This window comes from Gymnoscopelus microlampas (assembly GCF_963454915.1).
Source record: "Gymnoscopelus microlampas genome assembly, chromosome: 18".
Classification (NCBI taxonomy): Eukaryota; Metazoa; Chordata; class Actinopteri; order Myctophiformes; family Myctophidae; genus Gymnoscopelus; species Gymnoscopelus microlampas.
This window is the reverse complement of record NC_139955.1, coordinates 31,592,476-31,612,296: the sequence shown is the minus strand read 5'-3', so window position 1 is coordinate 31,612,296 and position 19,821 is coordinate 31,592,476. Positions and strand designations below refer to the sequence as shown.

The following is a 19,821-nucleotide window of genomic DNA, read 5'->3' as shown; positions in this document are numbered from 1 at the left end:
CAAAGATTTGAGGTAAAAATGTTTGCTTAAATATGATATATTCAAAGATTTGCACAACTTGTCATGATTTTTCAAAAATAGCAGATCTACAAAAGCTCATAGCCAATGAGCTTGTATATCTGCTGATTTTGAATGGCATTAAAAATGGTTTAAGTGGTTACCCTGATGCGTTCCCGGTTTTAATGGGTTAAGTGGTTAAATGAACAGTGGAGAGTGGGGATTTTGCAGCATAGCGGATGAATCAGCCTTTTCTGACTGTTCTTATCAAAGCCCAGATTGTTAGATTCGTGCAGGTAAGTGGTGCGCTCCAGTCTCCAGTTCTTTTCTTTCATTTAGCCAAAAAGAGGAAGGAGGGAAGTCCCACCGGGGGTGTAATCACAATGTCCCTCTGTGTCTCTATCTCTTTCTTATGTTCTCTCTATCTCTATCCAACACTCCCTCTCTCCATCTGTCTTCTCTCTCTCTCTCTCTCTCTCTCTCTCTCTCTCTCTGTACAGAACAGTTCTGTTTTTGTGAAATGAACACCAAACACCAATTCTCCCGTCTCCCTTCTCTTCATCTTTTCTCTTGTTCTCCGCCTTCCTCTATCCCTTCCTTGTCTTTGTCTCATTATTATGTCTGTGCATCTCTCTTTCTCTCATTCGCCCTCTCGTGTTCATATTGTTGCTCTCTGTCTTTCTGTGTTCTTCCTCTCCTGATTTATACTTCATCGAATGCCGGTGTCACGCGTCAAAAATAGCAGATCTGCTATTTCTGTCGTACAACGGATAGCAAAGCACAGCGGAGCAAGGTCAAAGCCCGAGGATCAAGTAGAATACTTGAACATTAAAGTTGCCTGCTGTTCCATTAGCACCTTTCACAGTTATACTTTTTTTTAATGTATTTGAATGTCTGTGTTAGACAGATTTTTTTTTCCTTCTACTCTAATTCTTTTTGTTCTCCAACATCAAGGCCTCCATGGAGATTTCAGAGTCTGAGAGCGCTGCTTTGATATGATAACGAATATTGATCCATGTTCTAATTGAGCACCCTCTTGTGAGTCGAGTGTTCACTTCAACGCGTTATCGTCTCTTTATGTCACGCGTTCCCGCGACGACGTGGTGCGATAAAGCGGGGGGTTTGTGTGCGAATTTGGGGAAGGTGGGGGCAGGCGCTGTCGACCAATGGTTAGGGATACCGTCCTGTAACAGTAAGGTCACAGGATTGATCCCCGCAATAACTAAAGTGTCCGCCACATGAGCCATGTCTCCTGTCACACAGTGTTCTTGAGCTTCGACCTTCATTCCTACCTGCTCGCTCACTGTAAGCAGTTTTGTTAAAAGCTGCAATCCGGGATTTATTTGAATGAATAAAATGTTTTTTTTTACCAGCCTGTAGGGTAGAGTAAGTTAAACTAATATAACTAGTACATCTGCTGTGATTGGAGGTGGTCTCCCTGGGGACGGATTCCCCAGTAGCATATACCTCCAATGAAGGGACGCCCACTTGCCTTGTGGTAGAAATTTGGTGTAATGCAGAAGACACAGGGAACCGAATCTCAGCGGGAGGGCGTAAAAGCTACCGACGGAAACTTTAATATCCCACCTCACTTTTCTTTTTCTTAAAACCCATCTCTCTCTGTCAAGGTGACTTACAGGAGAATGTCAGTGTAATAGAAGGAGACTTTAACATACAGCCCCCATGCTGAGCTCCCTATCTTTTATGACACTTCGGTGTGCTGGGGCCACAGGCGATTATGGCTCTGTGGTCCTCTGCTCTCATCACCATGAATCACATCTGTGAGCTGTAAGTCTGTCACATGTCCTTTATTTGACCCATCAACCCCTCCCTTCTTCGCTCTTTTTTATAATGGAGGAAATGTTGGCTTTAACAGCTGAACCTTTTACGACTGTACAAATATTTTGTTTGTTGTTTGTTTGTGTGTGTGTACACGGATTGTGGCTCTCATGCGCAACATGGACGATTGGCTCAGCGTAACTCACTGAAGTGTCAGTCAGAAGACAAGTATGCATTTTAAGTTGTTAGAAGTACCACAGCCCCTCTGACTTGTTCAATGTGAAATTGTCTGTGTTCATTTTGTAACTCAGCTACAAATGTAACCAAATGCACCCGGGCCGAGTGTCCCATTTGGTTACATTTGGATTGTTGGATGCACAAACACCCCACAAACTACACTACACTGTGCCTTTAGAGTTGATGTGATGGTAGTTCCCAGGTCCCAACCCCTTGTACTCTCCTATGCACTGGTTGAGGGGAACCTCAAGGGGGTTGAGGGGTTGACCTTGTATGGTCGTGGAGCTGTGTGTGTGTGTGTGTGTGTGTGTGTGTGTGTGTGTGTGTGTGTGTGTGTGTGTGTGTGTGTGTGTGTGTGTGTGTGTGTGTGTGTGTGTGTGTGTGTGTGTGTGTGTGTGTGTGTGTACACACCTTACTGTGTGTGGTTCTTGTGAGTGCATGCACATGTCTTTGTACACCTTACTGTGTGTGTGTGTGTGTGTATGTTGGCCACTACATATCGGCACAGCGACGAAACACTAGCTGGGACTGAACGACACATGACTGGTCTTGTGACTGACCTTACATAACGTAGTTAATCTACAGCAAGGGCAGGTCACTCGCTGTTGGAATACCACCGAGTTCATTTTCCAAAATACAAATGGGTGAAAGAAGTGAATATCTCATGTTCTGTGCTGCTCAGAGTATGTAAAAAAAAAAAAAAACGTGTGTTTCAGCTGGAGTCCTCAGGACCCAGTCTGCTGTTACTTTTCATATTTTACCATGGACTTAAATGACTGAGGATGTGAAGGTTATGGATTGCCGCTTTAAATAGAATGCAGGTTTAAGACGGTTCCGCACTGGCTTCATTTTTCAGGCCAGTAACTAAAAGTTGTTAAGTGAACTGCCTAAGGTGTCATATTTTTCAAATACTGGATGTCTCATCAAACTCCATGATATTTTACCCCATATTTCCATCTCTCTCCCTTCTACCACACTTTAAACTTATAATTTATGTCATGCTAAATGCCATATGTTCCCATGTGTGAGCTAACAACGTTTTGTGAATGCTGAAGATCTTGTGCAGTGCCATATTTTCCCATGTGCCCGTTATGTGTCCCCTGCATCACGTTGAGCCACTGCGTATTGTACTCATCTGTCTATAATCATGCAGGACGTGCTGGCTAGTATTGATTAGCTTGTGATCTCCATTTACTTGGACAACAACTCATTTACACACTGCTGTCGCGCAGCCTAGATAGCGCTGTCTACACGCGCCACAGCTGGTTTTAGCAGAAATGTCTCTTCCCACATGCAAGCTGCCTATAAATAACCCAGGTTTTATGCGTGATTGTCCGCGGGGCCTTTTTCTGCCTGAATGGGCCAGTAGGTTTTTACTGTGGTTGCCAAGGCTGAGAATAACCACAAATGAAGTCCCCCTGAGTTATCTTTTCTTAACCCCCCTCAAGGGAGGGGGGAACACTACAGCAGTTTATATTATAAATTGTAGGGTTTTAAACTCGTTGAACTTAGAATTATTTGCCGCCTGAGGTAACGCAACCCCTTAACCCATTAAGACCGGGAACGCATCTGTGTAATTTTAAGATTTCTTAGGCTATTCAAAAATAGCCAAACGCGCTACAAGCTTGTAGATCTGCTATTTTTGAAAAATCGTGGAAAATAATGTTTCATATTTTTTCAAAAAACTTTTAGGATTTAGAAAACATTTTTAGATTCGTTCTCAGGTCTTAATGGGTTAAGTTCAGTTTCATGCACAACTATTTAATTAACCATATTTTATGCTTCTTAAGCCATGGTGTAGTATGCCTATGGATTCATGGTTAAATAGCTTCTTGGTTTAGCTATGATCCTAGATTACTGAGGCACTACACAATGTCTCACTGCATTCTATGTACATTGTACATGTATGTGTTTACCTTGCTTACTGTAAGTCGCTCTGGATGAATGCCTAATGAGTTGTCTGCTAAATGCCTAAATTGTAAAATTGTAAATAGATAGACACGTTTAGAATCATTTATTCAAACCAAAGATGAATTGTGTTCTAATCTCATCCCTAATTGTAATGTAAGCCTTGTGTTATTTAATTGAGAATGGAACCCTGCAGACTTGAACCAACATATCACCATGATAAATCAACACAATGTGAGCCAAACCTGGTTGTTCTAGTTGTGCTATTATAACATGCGTCCAAGGCCTGCACTAGTTCCAGTGTAAAGGCTACAGTGTGCTCGAGGCCTCATCTGCATACTGTAAAGGCCATCAGAGATCGTGGCTATGTCAACCTTTGCCATAAACACAGCAACACAAAATTAACCTTCCTATTTTTACGGATTAAAATGAATATGTGTGTCCCTAGGACACTGTAAGAAAGCATCCACCAAATGGGTGTACTTAAAGGCCCTTTAAAACGGGGGAAATGTGAGAGTGAATTCAAGAACTCAAATAGTGACAAATGTTCCCTATTCTTGGTAGGACTGATGTCCTGCAGTTGTTAGGAAAAAGCACAGCGCTGTCCTTCTGACCTCCAGTTCCATCACTATTCAGCAGCAGTTTAGACGCTTCTATACATGGCTACTCCGTTTTGATTGCCTTCTCACATTAACATTCTGCTGCTGGGGTGTTCAGGCTGATGCCTGGTATATCAGAGAGAAATGGGACATGGTAGGAATGTCTACAAATGTGCTCCTGTGCTGTGGGTGCATACGAGGGAATGACTACAAATGTGACTACCATATGTTTGTTTCCTTTTGCATGTGTGTGTGTGTGTGTGTGTGTGTGTGTGTGTGTGTGTGTGTGTGTGCGTGCGTGTGTGTGCCAGCATGCTTGCTTGTGAGACATACTGTACTGTAAATACATACGTCACATGACATCTGTCGCTATCCAGCTGCGAAGCCTCTTTGACACCATATCCGAGTCACGAGTGCATGCGGGCTTGTGTGTATCTGCTCTGTGTGTACAGGCGTATGGATGCATGCATGCAGCATTCCTGCCCATGTATGCATACTGCGGTGCATACGTACATGTGCGACAGAGAGGAGAGGGTGACACAGAGCAGGGCAGCAGCATACGTATAAGGCTGTGTGTCTCACTGGTATGTGATCTTCTCTTGTCGCTCACGCCGCTGAAAAAGAAAGGGCGTGACTGCGGCTGATAGGAGGTCACGTTTGTCACAAACATGACACAGAGCAAAGGCGTTAGCCATATTAGCCGTGCGTGTATGTGCGTGTATGTGTGTGTGTCTGTGTTGTGGACATGGCGATTACTTGAGTGCACATCGTGCTTGTGTGCATCCCTGCCCTGGCACGTGTAATGTACGTGTTTGTAGCTTGCGTGAGAGGTGTGTGTGTGTCAGTCAGTTAGGCGAGTGACCTTCAACCTCCCATGCCCAAGGTTGTTTTTATTGATTGATGTACAGAGCGATCTGCGCAGAGAGAGAGCGAGAGAGGGAGAGAGAGAGATTAAGGGAGAAAGACCAGCGAAGAGGAAAGGATGGAGAGCGAAAGAGAGAGGGGTGAAGAAGGTGAGAGGGGGTAAAGATGGAGAGAGAGAGAGAAAGGGATGTAGAGGGAGAGGGGGTTGAGGGGAGGTGGGAATGGCGAGACAAAGCCTGCCTGGCAATAGAGAGCGAGTGAGACTTTGTTGAAATCGATTACGCCGTTCTCGGATATTGCACAGAGGAAGAGACAGATGGAGAGACCGTGGGGGTGTGTGCGTGTGGAGGGGGGGTTAAGAGGACAGTTGATGGAGGTGACGGAGAAATGAGGGTGGGGGGTAATCGAAGTGGAGGAAGTAGGAGAGGAGAGGAGAGGAGGATGACGGAAGTGGTGGGGAACGGGGAGATCATATAGAGAAGTGTGTGTGTGTGTGTGTGTGTGTGTGTTAGTGAGGAACATGAGTCAGGCACACGTGAGGAGGATGTGAGCTGGGTGCTAAAAGCGGTGTGCACATGTGTGTGTACACACACACACACACACACACACACACACACACACACACACACACACACACACACACACACACACACACACACACACACACACACACACCTGCATCAGCAGCCAGAGGCAGGGATGAAGGAAGAGGAGGATACAGTAAATGAGAAGGAGAGCGATGGAGGGAGGGAGTGGAAGCTATAGGGGAGCTCTAGTAGAGGGCGTCCTCATCCCTCTTCTCTTCTCTACTCTTCTCTTCTCTTCTCTTCTCTTCTCTTCTCTTCTCTTCTCTTCTCTTCTCTTCTCTTCTCTTCTCTTCTCTTCTCTTCTCTCCTCCTGATTATCTCTCCCGTCATGACTGACCACCTCATCCAGCCTCCCTCCATTGATTAGGCTGTAGGTCTGCTGTGAAGATCAGACTCTTTGATCGTTAGAACACCCTGTTACTGTTTCTGCAGTTCATGAAGTCATAAATGGTAAATTCATGGGAGCCACTCCTTGATCCAAATAGGCCCCCCCATACACCCACACACACACACACACACACACACACACACACACACACACACACACACACACACCAGCCGATGTACTATGAATCACCTGCACACACACATAGTACTAGGGGTTGTGTGAGGTGTCAGATCAAAGCGGCCTTGTGATAATAAATGGAACACGGTATTCTAGTGATAAGAAGGCTTTGGGTTGACTCCAGCTGATTTTGTGGCATATTGAGTTGAAAGTACAGTGTTGCATGTGTGCAACACTCAACACCCACACTGTGTGTGTGTGTGTGTGTGTGTGTGTGTGTGTGTGTGTGTGTGTGTGTGTGTGTGTGTGTGTGTGTGTGTGTGTGTGCTTGTGGGGTAAGAGAACATCACTAACCCATTAAGACCCGAGGCCGATTCTACAAATGCCCTCTAAATCAGTAGTTCTCACACTATCAAGATTTTTCAAAAATGTTCAAAAATAGCAGATGTACAAGCTTGCAGCGCGGCACGAAGTGACGCGCTGTTAGCTTGTATATCTGCTATTTTTTAATAGCCAATTCAAAAATCTAAAATGACACGGAAGCTTTCCCGACGGTTGTAATGGGTTAATTTATGTCAGAGAGAAAGAGAGAGAGAGAGAAATGCAGAGAGATAGAAGAGGAAAAAGAGAGACTGACAGAAAGAGCCACAGAGAAAGCGAGCGAGAGAGAGAGAGAGAGAGGGAGAGAGAGCATGCCTGCATGTCCAGTAAATGAGGGTGTTTTCTCAAGGTCAAAATGACACGGTGCATTCAACATGGGTAGCAGTCTGTAAGGCTGTTGGAATGCAGCGGGTGAACTGAACGGCGCTTAATGTTTGAAACGGCTACTTTAGTATGATTTGGAGTGGAGGCTAGTGTGTGTGCAACCAGTTGACCCTGTTGGCCAGTATAATTAGATGAATGGAATGGAAGTGGATTGGGTGTGTGTATACGTGGTTTGTGTGCGTGTGTGTGCGTGTGTGTGTGTGTGTGTGTGTGTGTGTGTGTGTGTGTGTGTGTGTGTGTGTGTGTGTGTGTGTGTAATGTGTAGCACTGTAATAGCACTTGGTTTTGCTCATCAAACATACATAGAATAGGACATCGATCCTGTGGTCTCCTGTTGTACAGTATACATGCACAGACAGACAGACAGACAGATAGGCAGACGCACGCACGCGCACACGCACGCACGCACGCACACGCACACACAGTGCTTGAGCCCACAATTTTTTCTCTCCAAAACCCTCAGTAGTTTGATTGACCCTCCCCACTCCCTTCTTTTCCTGCATTTTTATTTTCCTCTCTCTCTCTCTCTCTCTCTCTCTCTCTCTCTCTCTCTCTCTCTCTCTCTCTCTCTCTCTCTCTCCCTTCCATCTCTTTATCTCTTTCTGTGTCTCTACTGCTTCTCTCTTCCTTTCCCGCCATGTCTCTCCTCCCTCTCTCTCCTTCCCTGCCATAAATGTCTCTTTTTTTCCCCCACGTCTCTCCCTCCAGAGAGCACAGGGACTTCCCTCCTCATTCATTCACATCCACAACACTTCCTGTCTGTGTGTTGTTGCCGTGTGAGCAACAACAACGTGGCGCATGCATTTTTTCTCACACGCATTTTTACAGCCCTCTGTGAGGAGATTCCAATGACAAAAAGGGCTAGGGTTGGGATCCGGTAACCGGTAGGAACCGGATCCAACATTGAGGAACCGGAATCGGTTCCATCACATTTTAAACCGTTTCCGGAAACCAGGTTTTTATGACACTGTCAGAGCTGGTTATGTGGACTTCACGTCTGCTTCTGCAACACAATTACAATACCAGTGTTTTTTTAAACTGTTTAATTCAAGGATCACCATATAACTCTGAGAGTGTACAAATGGAACCAAATGACCCTTACGGGTCCATTTGGTTCCATTTGTACACTCTCAGAGTTACAGACATGTGAGGGTCCATTTGGAACCTCCTAGGAATCGTTAAAGGTAACCGGAATCGGACCGTTTAGAGGGAATTGTTAAGGAACCGGAATCGTTAAAATCCTAAAGGATCCCAACCCTAAAAAAGGGCATACTATAAGAATAAAAGCAAAGCAGAGGCTATTTAGCCCTGGTTCCCTGCTACAGTGTCTACTGTGGTGCCGAAGAAGAACAATCTAGAAAGGTCAACCTACAGTACTAACTGTATGGTTGTTTTTCATGAACTGCAAATCATTTATCATTTTGGTGAGGGCCCACCGACTGACGACGAAGTATGAATTAGGAAATGACTTTTGGATGTTTTTCCACAGAAGTCTTGGCCACATGCAACACAGCATCAGTCAGTGACTAAGAGACATGTGTGGAATTTATGAGTGTAATGTAACATAACATGCTGCTCGTGCTTCCTTTGACATGGACGGCACTACAGACCCCTTGGCTGTGTATCGATATGAGCAAGTTCAGTTCAACTATTTGTAATGAACTGTCTTAGGAAATCGTTGCTGTTGTCGGGCAGCGCGACACGTTTTGAGCTTGTATATCTGCTACTTTTGCTATTTTTGAATTTGAATCCTGAAAAGTAACTGTTTTGGACATTATGAGGTTTCCACCCGACAGAATACAATATTGTGTACTGTGTTGAACCTTTGTACGGGGCACAGTTTTTGATGATGTATATCATGTGCATGCGATCCCCACCATAAGAACACGATTTTGCACCGGTCACCATTATTTATGGACTTTATTTACTTGCCTTACTACAATTGGTTGAACATTCTGATTCTGCTTTTGCACAGTGATCCCGAAGACCATTTCACTTCAGGTCACAGTGCAGTACCAAAAATAACCCCACTTTCAACCTCCTCCTGGCATCCCTAGTTTGGGCATGTCATTATAGACATATTTCTTCCAAAACGTCCAAAACATTTCTGAACTTCGAATTCTTGAAGTATATAGCGCTTAAAGGAGTAGTTCACCCAAAAAATGACTTATTTTCAATTACACAACTCATGAAGCCATTTTTTTGGTTTTGTCTTATTCCTAAACCAATAATTTGATGACCGGATTGAGTGTCCTACCGGAGTCTCCGGTAGGACACTCAATTAACCTGCATTTGAGTCTCCTACTGGAGACTCCGCCGGTCATCAAATTAAAAAAAAGTATGGCCTGCAATGTAAACAACACAACAAGACAACACCACCGCTATGGGTGTTGGGGGATGTTTTGAATGCTACACATGCATGCGCAGCTTTGAACTTTGACCTAGTATTTCATGAATGGTTGAATTAGTTCCTCTCTCTGGTTGAGAGTGCGTTGATTACCGAGTGCAGTGTTTGTCTGTTATCATAACACGTGCAATTAGGCTTATCACAATTATTACATAATCACCTTATCGCAAATATTTGAGATAATCATAATTATTTTTGCATATTCGTCATCATCGTCATCATGTTCAATGTTCAACACCAAAAACACAATTAAATCATTAATCGCAATTATTTGTGTGACAGTTAATCGTCAAGTTATTATGACAGCCCCACATGCACCTGTTGCTTCTGTATTCTGCGTTTGATTCCTTCCTGAATGAAGGTATTTAATATAAATTGACAGTTGATGCATGAGGGCAACCATGCAAGGGTTTTTTACATGTGAAATCAATTAAGTTAACACCGTGAGAAATATTGAGGATGAAAAGTGTCACAATTAAAGATATTCTTCCACATAATGTTTTTCTCTCTATCGTGCTGGTGGGTGAAAGATACCCTGGTTTCGGTGGACAAGCTCTCATCCCAAGGTGGAAGTCTCATTATCTGTAATGACTAGCTGTTGAGAGATGCGGGGGAAGTTGTTGAGAGCTAGTGACATTGACAGTCAGCAGTGTTATCATGTGCTGTATCTACCATTTGGCAGAGGCTTTCAGCCAAAGTGCCTTACAGTTCTTTAAGTGCATACATACAAATGACTTGCATGCCGTGCATCATACATACATACAGACATACTAAAGGGTAGATGGACTGCCTTTATATTGCACTTTTACTAGTCTTTTTGACCACTCATGTGTGCTTTACAATGTACTTCATTCAAGCACACACACACACACACACACACACACACACACACACACACACACACACACACACACACACACACACACACACACACACGGCAAAGAGCCATTGCACATTCCGTGTTACACATTCACACACCGATAGTGGAGGCAACCATGCAACCATTGCTGCAAGACACAAACCTACTCATCAGGAGCAGTTAGGGGTTCAGTGTCTTGCTCAAGTGCACTTAAAAATGCAGCCAGGTGGAGCTGGGAATGGAACCAGAAACGTTCTGGCTCCCAGATGGCTGCTGTACCTCCTGAGCCATACTACAAAATACTGTATTGTATGTACTGTACTGTACATACTCATAGGGATTTTTTTTTCACCACTAAAACACTGCAATGTTAGTGCCATGATCTATCCACTGAGCTACATTAGGGAATTGACACTGAATGTGTTGTCCAACTGCAAAGGCAGATTTCCAAACAAAACGGTTGTACGAACATTGTGAATGTGTCCTGCTTCCACAACTGGCAGTTGTGTTTGCATTTACTATGTTACTGATGTACATTTGTTGTACTTCAAAAAACAACCTGCCTGGAAAATGTGCTTTTATCCTGATCTTTGACTAACCTCTACCTCACTATCCTTCTCTCTCTCTCTCTCTCTCTCTCCCTCTCTTGCTCTCTCCATCCATTCAGTATGGGGAGGAGGAGGTGTGTTCGGACCGTTTGGACGCTGACTTCCCGGACATCGACCTCTCCCAACTGGACGCCAGCGACTTTGACAGCGTCAATTGTCTCAGCGAGCTACACTGGTGCAACGACCAGCCCTCTGATGCCTCGCCCGCTTCCACACTGCACTACAGCACAGCAGACGAACTCTTCGAGGTGAGATTGAGGGCCTGGCACGTCTCGAACCCTTAGTTCAGTCAAAGTTGAGTCGGTATGGATGCCGTTTTACAGCAACGTGCTGCTGCACATTCACACTGTTGCATACATTCATGGTACAGCTATCTTCTACTGTTGGACAGGAGACTTGCTATCAAGTTGCAACTAGTGCTTCTGCAGTAGGATACTACTACTATTGTTATTACTAATATTATTATTATTACAGGAGCTAGGCAATTTCTCCTGATGGCAAGCTTATTTGAGATGCAGAAAGGTAGCTAATAACTATATACCTTGAGGAAGATGCACTGCCTGACCCTACCCAGGGTCAGCATTCAGGGCACCCTGATAATGCTGCATGTGTGTGTAATATTGCTACAAGGCTAAAGTGCTCTCCAAAAAAAGATAAAACCTTACTGGGGCAACTGAAATCACCTTCAGCTTGAGTAAACACCATTAAGCAGAGGTCAGACCCATATCAACTACATCTACAGACGGAATCGCCCTCAGGCTCCATTATCGCATGTTGTTATTGGATAATTTCAAGGAATACCCTTTTAGTTTTGCTCTGGTTTCGAAAGCCAACCCAGGCTCATTGATCGTACATACTGTATAGCGTTCCAATGCTGGTGAATTCCCCTGCTCCCATTGAACGAGAAAAACAAGAATCAAGAATACAAAATCAAAGACACAAAGTAGTGTTTAGGTACAGATCGCTGGTAGCGTAATCTAACTCCAGTAGACATTATGGCCCTGATGGCTCCATGTACTGTATGTGACGTCTCTGATTCCGCGTATATCCTTCTCTCTCTCTCTCTCTCTCTCTCTGTCTCTCTCTCGTCTCTCTCCATAATACTTAAAGCACTCACGCTCTGCATCTGTCTCTGACTTTGTTTGTCTCTCTCCCTGTCCTCTCCCTGTGTTTGTCTCTCTCGTTCTCTTTCTCCTTCAGCACTCCCCTCTGACCTGCCGCCAGCGTATTGTATTCTCTCAGTATCTCCCATTATCGATTGGATGAACACACTGGTGCAGACGGTCGGCTGACACACAGACTTTCGGTTATAAATAAAACAGAATACAAATGGATGGACTTATGAGCTGACAGACAGATAGGCAGACAGACAGACACACAGACAGACAGACAGACAGGTGGACAGTGGGGCAGACCCCCTGTCTCAGTTGTCCATCGATGCGCCACTTATTTACTGTAGCTCGTTGGATGTAATCCCATGTCGGAATTGATTTGTGTCTATGTCTGTCGTGGGAATGGGGGGCGGGGGTTGGTGGGGATCATAGATGGCTCATTGGATTGGGGCTTGGATGTACTACTCCCCAACATATGCGCGCGCACGCACGCACGCACGCACGCACGCACGCACGCACGCACGCACGCACGCACGCACGCACGCACGCACGCACGCACGCACGCACGCACGCACGCACGCACGCACGCACGCACGCACGCACACACACACACACACACACACACACACACACACACACACACACACACACACACACACACACACACACACACACACACACACACACACACACACACACACACACACACACACACACACCACCCTCAGGCGACTGGTAAGAGTTTGAAAACCACACAGGGAAGTCATTGATCATTGGTCCTATTACCATTAAACTTCATTTAACCTTGCAGGGCATAGATAGAGAGAGAGATACAGAGACAGACTGTTGATAAATATGGAGAGAGAGGAAACATGAATTACAGTAACCTCTGAGCGCTGTTGGAGACAAATATGTCCTTTATTTTGTCAATAACTCCTTAGTCTGTTGTTTGAGGTCAAGGCAAATAGCATTAACTGCTTCTGTTTTTATCCATGTAAGCCCTATTCTCAAAATATATATATATATATTTGAATTTTCTTTGAAAATAGCCAATCTACAAGTTCATATCTCAGTGCATTGTGAGCTTAAATGCTAAATGCTATTTTAGATTACATTTTCACTTACTGTATAATGAGTGATATGTATATAGGGACTTCAGAGTTAAAGTGGTTAAAGGTAACAGGTCTTTTTTTTCTTTTTTAATTTCAATTTAACCCATTAAACATATTCAATTATGTAATATCTTGTGTCAATAATACTTTTGGCAGAACAGGAGATAAACATTTCACTGCATGTACAGTACAAGTCTGTGTCAGCAATCTTATCTATCTATCTGTTCTGTTACACACCAAGCAACTTCAGCTGTGACATTTAACAGATGACAGTTATTCCCAAGCATAAATACAGTACACAGTAGAGTATCCTCTATTTGTGTGTGTCTCTCAATGTGTATACAGTATGCCTGTGTGCTCCACCAATTTGCGTGTTTGTCCATAAATTTGACTGAGGACAGTTATTTCCAAAGCATCGTTAAACACAGATTGCTCAAACCCCAACATTACAGCCCCCCCTTCCACAAGTTCACACATTCATACTGTATTATTTTGTGGTGATGACAACAGGGCGGGCGGGCTAAATACACACTGCTTAGTAGAGAAGAGGATTGTGTGCATACAGCGTACCATTGACGTTTTTATCCTCTCAGCGCTGGGAAACATACTGTATGTACTGAGGGTTTATAAATGTTAGATGCATCTGCAGTACTCTTCCCGAGGTGCACTTGAGCTAGATGCCTAACCCCATAGCTGGACGGCTAGAGCTGTTCAGGGCCCAACAGTAGAAGACTGCATAGTTCCCAGTTCACTCACTGGCTATCCTGTACATCACCCCCTACAGATAGAAGAGGAGAATGCGGCTCTGTTGGCCGCCCTGACCGACAGTCTCGATGGCATGGTGGATGCAGAGGTGGGCGGGCTCTCTGTCTTCCCCGCCCTGGGGGAGGAGCCTGACCAGGAAGACGAAGACGACGACGACCTTCCTCTGGACGCGGGGGACTTCAGTCAGTCCCTAGGGTCGGAGTCAGAGGACCCGTCTCTGGTAAGGGCCCTTTCTTCATTCAAATGAGGCCATTTCTTGCCATTTTGTTTAGGATATTATCCAGACTGACGGAACACACTGGATAAGGAACATCAACAGGGGTCACATCTTTGACCTCCGGGTTACTCGGGCTGTGTATTGGCAAAGATCTGGCGACACAATACGTATCCCCATATACATTACGATTCAATATATTCTAAGATTGTAAGCAAGGCAATATATTGGGATTTTAAAAATCGCACATTGTATAAAGAACACACAACCATATGTAACTCCTACTGGCAGGGGCAGGGGGGTGTTGAACGGGAGTAGGATGGAGGTACTACTGTATGTCCTCCCGGTGAGGGCTCCTCACTGGCAGGTGAGCCAGTAGGTACAACAGTAAACCACAGAAATCTGTGGGGAGGTTTAATAGAGCACCGAAGTCTGACATCACTAACGCTAGAGGGCGCTATCCCCCTGGGTCACAGCGTTATTTTTACTCTTGAAAATCCCATAGGGGAATCTTAGATCGCGTCATATAAGAACTGTGTTCCAGAAATCAACAAATCAACCAGGCAATTGTATTCATATGGATATGAAGCATCAACTGACGGTGAAAAAGTACTAACTTATCCAAAAGGTAAGACATTCGTTTTTTTCCCCCCCAAATACAGACATTATCAAATGTAACTCAATATCATAAAAGACACAGAGTCAGATGGATGAACTGACAAAATCGTCAGGGTGGTTTGTTTATTTTTGGAACAAAGTTCTAATATGACGCAATCTAAGATTTCTCTCCAGGGGTAGTGGGAGTGACGTCAGGACTTCGGTTCTCTATTGGCATAACAACTAACATAATATAGCAATACTCAAGTGTATGGATGTTTTCTTACACCCCTATGGGTTACACGGTACAGTAGTTAGGGATGGGCATTTGGGCATTTTGTGGTAAACGTGTACACGTCGACTGCCATGTGGTGATATGCAGTTAAAGGTAGCATGAACGTCGCGTGTTTAAAAATTAACATTGCAGCACATATCACAAGCCTTGGACACAGCAGTGGGTTCTTACTGTATGTAGCGCAGCTGACGTCAGTAGCCTACTTGAACGCGGTCGAAGCCATCTGTCCCATTAAAGACAGACAGACAGCCTATATACTAAAGGATGAACAATTGTCCAAATGAAGTAATCTTTCTGGAAATTCCACTACCATGTGGTTTCCTAGATTTCCTTACTTCCTTCCCTCCGTCGTTACTTCCTTCTGCCTGTTTACAAGATATTCATTTCCTGCTTCTGTTCTCTGTCAATTTATGTCAGAGGTTTTCTTATTTTGGACTTTTTGTATTGTTTTTTTTGTTTTGTTTATTCACAGTGCACTTTTATTTCTTGTGCCACAGCTGCTGCTTACTGCCACTGTGCTTCAGGCTGTTTAGCATTTGCTCACCTTCCTATAACCTTTGCTAGCCTGAGAGGTCCAAAGTCTGGCTTTACCTTGAAAAGCTAACAGTACAGAGGGGCAGTACTGAGGCACACATTAACCTCTCCTCCAGTCTGGTGTGTTTTTCTCAGTCTGAGTGTGCATGTGGGCGCATGTGGCCTCTCTCTGTGCCATGGCAGCACGTGCTTTATGTGTGTTTGTGCTCTCCCTGTGCCCCCTATTTTCACACAGAGCTGGGAGATGCCCCCTGCCCCCCCCCTCCCTAACAAAACATTCCCTGAACCTTACTTCTAAGGAAAAAGAAAGACAGTTTTTTTTTTTTCTCTGCATGCTGTTTTCCATATATCAGCTCCAGTCTGCACCTGAGCACAACACCAAAATAATCTCGAACTCATAGGAAGCAGTTTGTCGTCTCATTGTCGTTACATTGAATAGTGCGCCCTACTTTCCACTTCTTTCTCCCCACTCACGAAAGAATGCAGGCAGGGAAAATCAGCAGCTCGGGAGCTTAATTGAAGTAGGAAGCTATTTCACAATAATAGATGGCTTATGATTAGGTACTGTAATGCATCCTTATTTAAGTTGTCAGAATAAATCCAGCGCACTTCCTTAATTTGCCTTAGATTTCAGAGTGATATAAGCAAGAGCGGTCTCTCCTCTTGTCTTGCTCCTCTTCTGCTTTTGAAAAGAGCCTCATTTAGTCTCGGCCTACAAAGATGCTATTGTGCGATGGACTTGAATAACACTGGTGGGCTGAATACCTTACAGTGTAAATTCAGTGAGCTGCGCTCTTTGCGACCCTTTGACTATCGCACACCGAGTCATGTGCTATAAAACCGAGCTGCCTCCCAAATCAGTGGAGGTTCACAGAGTTCCACACAGAGGAATGTTCAGCGCTAAGCTGCCGCTGCCTGTAGCAACTGAAATAGTTCCAGGAAGTCATCGAAGACGGCCAATTGAGCCCCTTAGTAACAACAGTTACAGCGGTCAGCCGATGGCAGTAACATTACAGGGTATGGTTCAGATCAGAGATTAAATTGTATGGAAGAAAAATAGCCTGGAGGGAAGGGACATACTTCTCAAATTGGTGGAAATGATGATGACTTTGATGAGTTTAGATACGTAGCTTCAAACAGATATGGGAAATGGTGATGGGCTGCAGAGACCTAAACCAAAAATAAGAGTCTAATCCTTGAATGAAGAATGTTTACAGAATGTTAATAGAATGTTAACCACTTAAGCCCTGTTTCATACTTCTGCTTATGACGGTGTCTCATGGTGAAATGAGCCAATCTACAAGCTCACAATACATTGCATCGTGGCTCGTTTGTGAGCTTGTATATCTGCTGTTTTCACTAGTTTAGAAAAAGAAATGCCTGAAGAAGGTCACACGACCAAAAACTTGCATTAAACCCTGATATCTGCACAGTGTTTTCAGTGTGCGGCAGCTGTTTTTCTCTTTTACATTGTTTTTCTTCAGCTCCAGCACCTCATCTTAAATGTTTTAGTTAACGGATGAGCTCTGTTTAGAATTGTTTTGTGTTTTTTAAATTGGCCCGCCAGGTTTAAAGTGGTTAACAGTTAAGTGTTTAAGGGAGCGATGCTGTAAAAACCCAGACATAAACGGACGGAACCGGTCTTTCGACTTCTTTTGAGTCGTTTGACCCACGCTGTGCAGGTATTGTTATGGGTGCAAACAATGGAGCAGGGCACAGCCAGTAGGCTTAGTCAACATTTTACTGTTTTAATTCCAAACATGACCATGTCGCGTCATGACCTTGTCGAACGCTCTGGCAGGTTATCAGTCAAATCACATCAAAATAAGAGCAAGCGTAGGCTGGTTAATCAGTTACGCTCGCTAATCTCCCTGGTTTCCACCTTTTGTATTTAGTCAGAAAAAACATTTTAAGGTCAAACAAGATGAGTGGCGGCGTGGTTGGTTACAAACTAACTTTTAGTTGAATTAATACGTACGTACTGTTACCTGCAGTATACAGTATGGGAATCTCCCATCATGCATATCGTTGCTGTCGGGCAGAAACCTTATCTCCATATTCAAACTTTTTGTGTTTTTTCGGAAATGAACGCCCTATTTGATCATACTAGAGGGTCACACAAAAGTATCAAAAGTAGCAGATCTGCAAGCTTGAAACGCGGCGCGAAGTGACGCGTTTCAAGCTTGCAAGATCTACTACTTTTTGAATCCTGAAAAGTAACAGTTTTGGACATATTAGGTTTCCACCCGACAGACAATGTATACTCTTAACAGAGCAGCAGGCTTGGTATACAGTACAGTAAGTCCCCCAATATGCCTCTGTCTTGCACTTAAATTAGAGATGCAGTGATAGCTCTGGCACATGTATACAGTATGTCATACATGTAATACATTGGATTGGTTCAAATGCTGTATGCATTCAGTCCAGGCCTATTCATGGCCACTCTTGGCTACTATCAGCCACATTGTGTCACCCACATTGGTGGTAATTAATTAAAGTCACAATGGGAGCATGATCCAGTGTGCAGACTTAATTTTTCTATGATGATGTGCCTTGCTCGGGGAACACTGATACAGTATATTTTAGTACAAGACACATCTTGCGATCGGTTTGTTAGCAGCTCTTTCATCATGGTCTCTGATAGTCTGTAGAAGTCCCAAAGATATTATTGTCTTTACTTGCCTTGACAGGGAAAAGACACCCTCATTGTAACGCATTGACAAATGAGATGACAAAAGTCTTTCAACCGGAGCCTTCTAATCCATTCTCCGCTAGCACGAAGACACCCTACATTTACATGGTTATATTATATTTAACATCGGAATTGGACAACAACTTGCAATTGGACGAAATTGCTGTTGAAAAACGGCAAGAATTTGAATTGAAATCGTTTTTTTGTTTCGACAATTTTAATCAGCGTCCGTCCCATTTCAGTCAAGCAGGTCACATATTCACTAGCACCAGAAGACATGGTTTGTATTTTAGAAGACACTGTTTTATAACACACACACACACACACACACACACACACACACACACACACACACACACACACACACACACACACACACACACACACACACACACACACACGCACACAAGCTGTCAGTGTTGTGTTTCCATTAGTGACATTGGGCTGGTGTCACCAGACTGTGTAAACCTCTTAGAGTTGTCAGTCTGCCCTCATCTGTTCTGCCTGACTGGAAGCCGAGGGGGGCCTCTACTGGTTGGAGCTGGTACTGCAGCTGACCTCACAAACTAGTGTGTGTGTGTGTGTGTGTGTGTGTGTGTGTGTGTGTGTGTGTGTGTGTGTGTGTGTGTGTGTGTGTGTGTGTGTGTGTGTGTGTGTGTGTGTGTGTGTGTGTGCGTGCGTGCGTGCGTCCCCCTGTGTGAGTGAATGCGTGGGCGCACACGTGCGTGCTCCATCCTTGTGTGTGTCCATCCACAGAACAAGGCATCCATTGAGCCAGTGCAGCCAAGCCCTGGACCCGGGCCAGAATAGAGTAGACTGGAGTAGAGAGAGTAGTCTTTCATACCTCCGGACCCTCTCTAAACCATCCACACTCTGCCAGAGCTCTTCAGTGCTGCGAACAGACACAAACCTTCACTTTTCTCAATGGCCACTCACAGCATCATCACACAGAGAGCCAAGTTGGCACAGCTATACACAGTAAAAATCCTCAGTGTTAATATAAGTGGATAAATGAACGCTGAGAATTTTACAGTGTGCTCAGAGGGCCATTATGCAGAATCACCTAACCAAGACACTGTAGCAGAGCCCCCCCCCATAAGTGAAATATCTATCAGGTAATTTTGATAATCAAACATAGAGTTACTACAGGCATCCATCGGTTGCATCGAAAGCACTACATCCAAACCCATTTCATCCACAGTGGCTTGCAATCGGCCTGTTTAATTAACAATGTACTAATATGAAGGCACACCTGCTTTTTAAAGGAAAGGAAGCAGACACTCTGAAAAACACCCACGACTAATTCAGAGGCTTAGTAACGCGCTGTCTAACTAGCAAAATTGGCGTGGACACCTTCCGATGCATTTTGCACACTGTGTTTTAGA

The 19,821-nt window shown here is 44.2% G+C and overlaps 1 protein-coding gene across 1 annotated transcript in view; it reads left to right on the top strand.

Moving 5' to 3' along the window:
* ppargc1b (peroxisome proliferator-activated receptor gamma, coactivator 1 beta) overlaps positions 1-19,821 on the top strand; it is a gene marked incomplete at its 5' end in the record, with an annotated part of 94,509 nt that overhangs the window by 58,590 nt on the left and 16,098 nt on the right. Inside the window, 2 exons of the mRNA XM_084041916.1 lie at positions 11,175-11,363; positions 14,124-14,324. Coding sequence (XP_083898042.1) covers positions 11,175-11,363; positions 14,124-14,324 — 390 coding nt within the window. The remainder of the gene's footprint in view (positions 1-11,174; positions 11,364-14,123; positions 14,325-19,821) is intronic.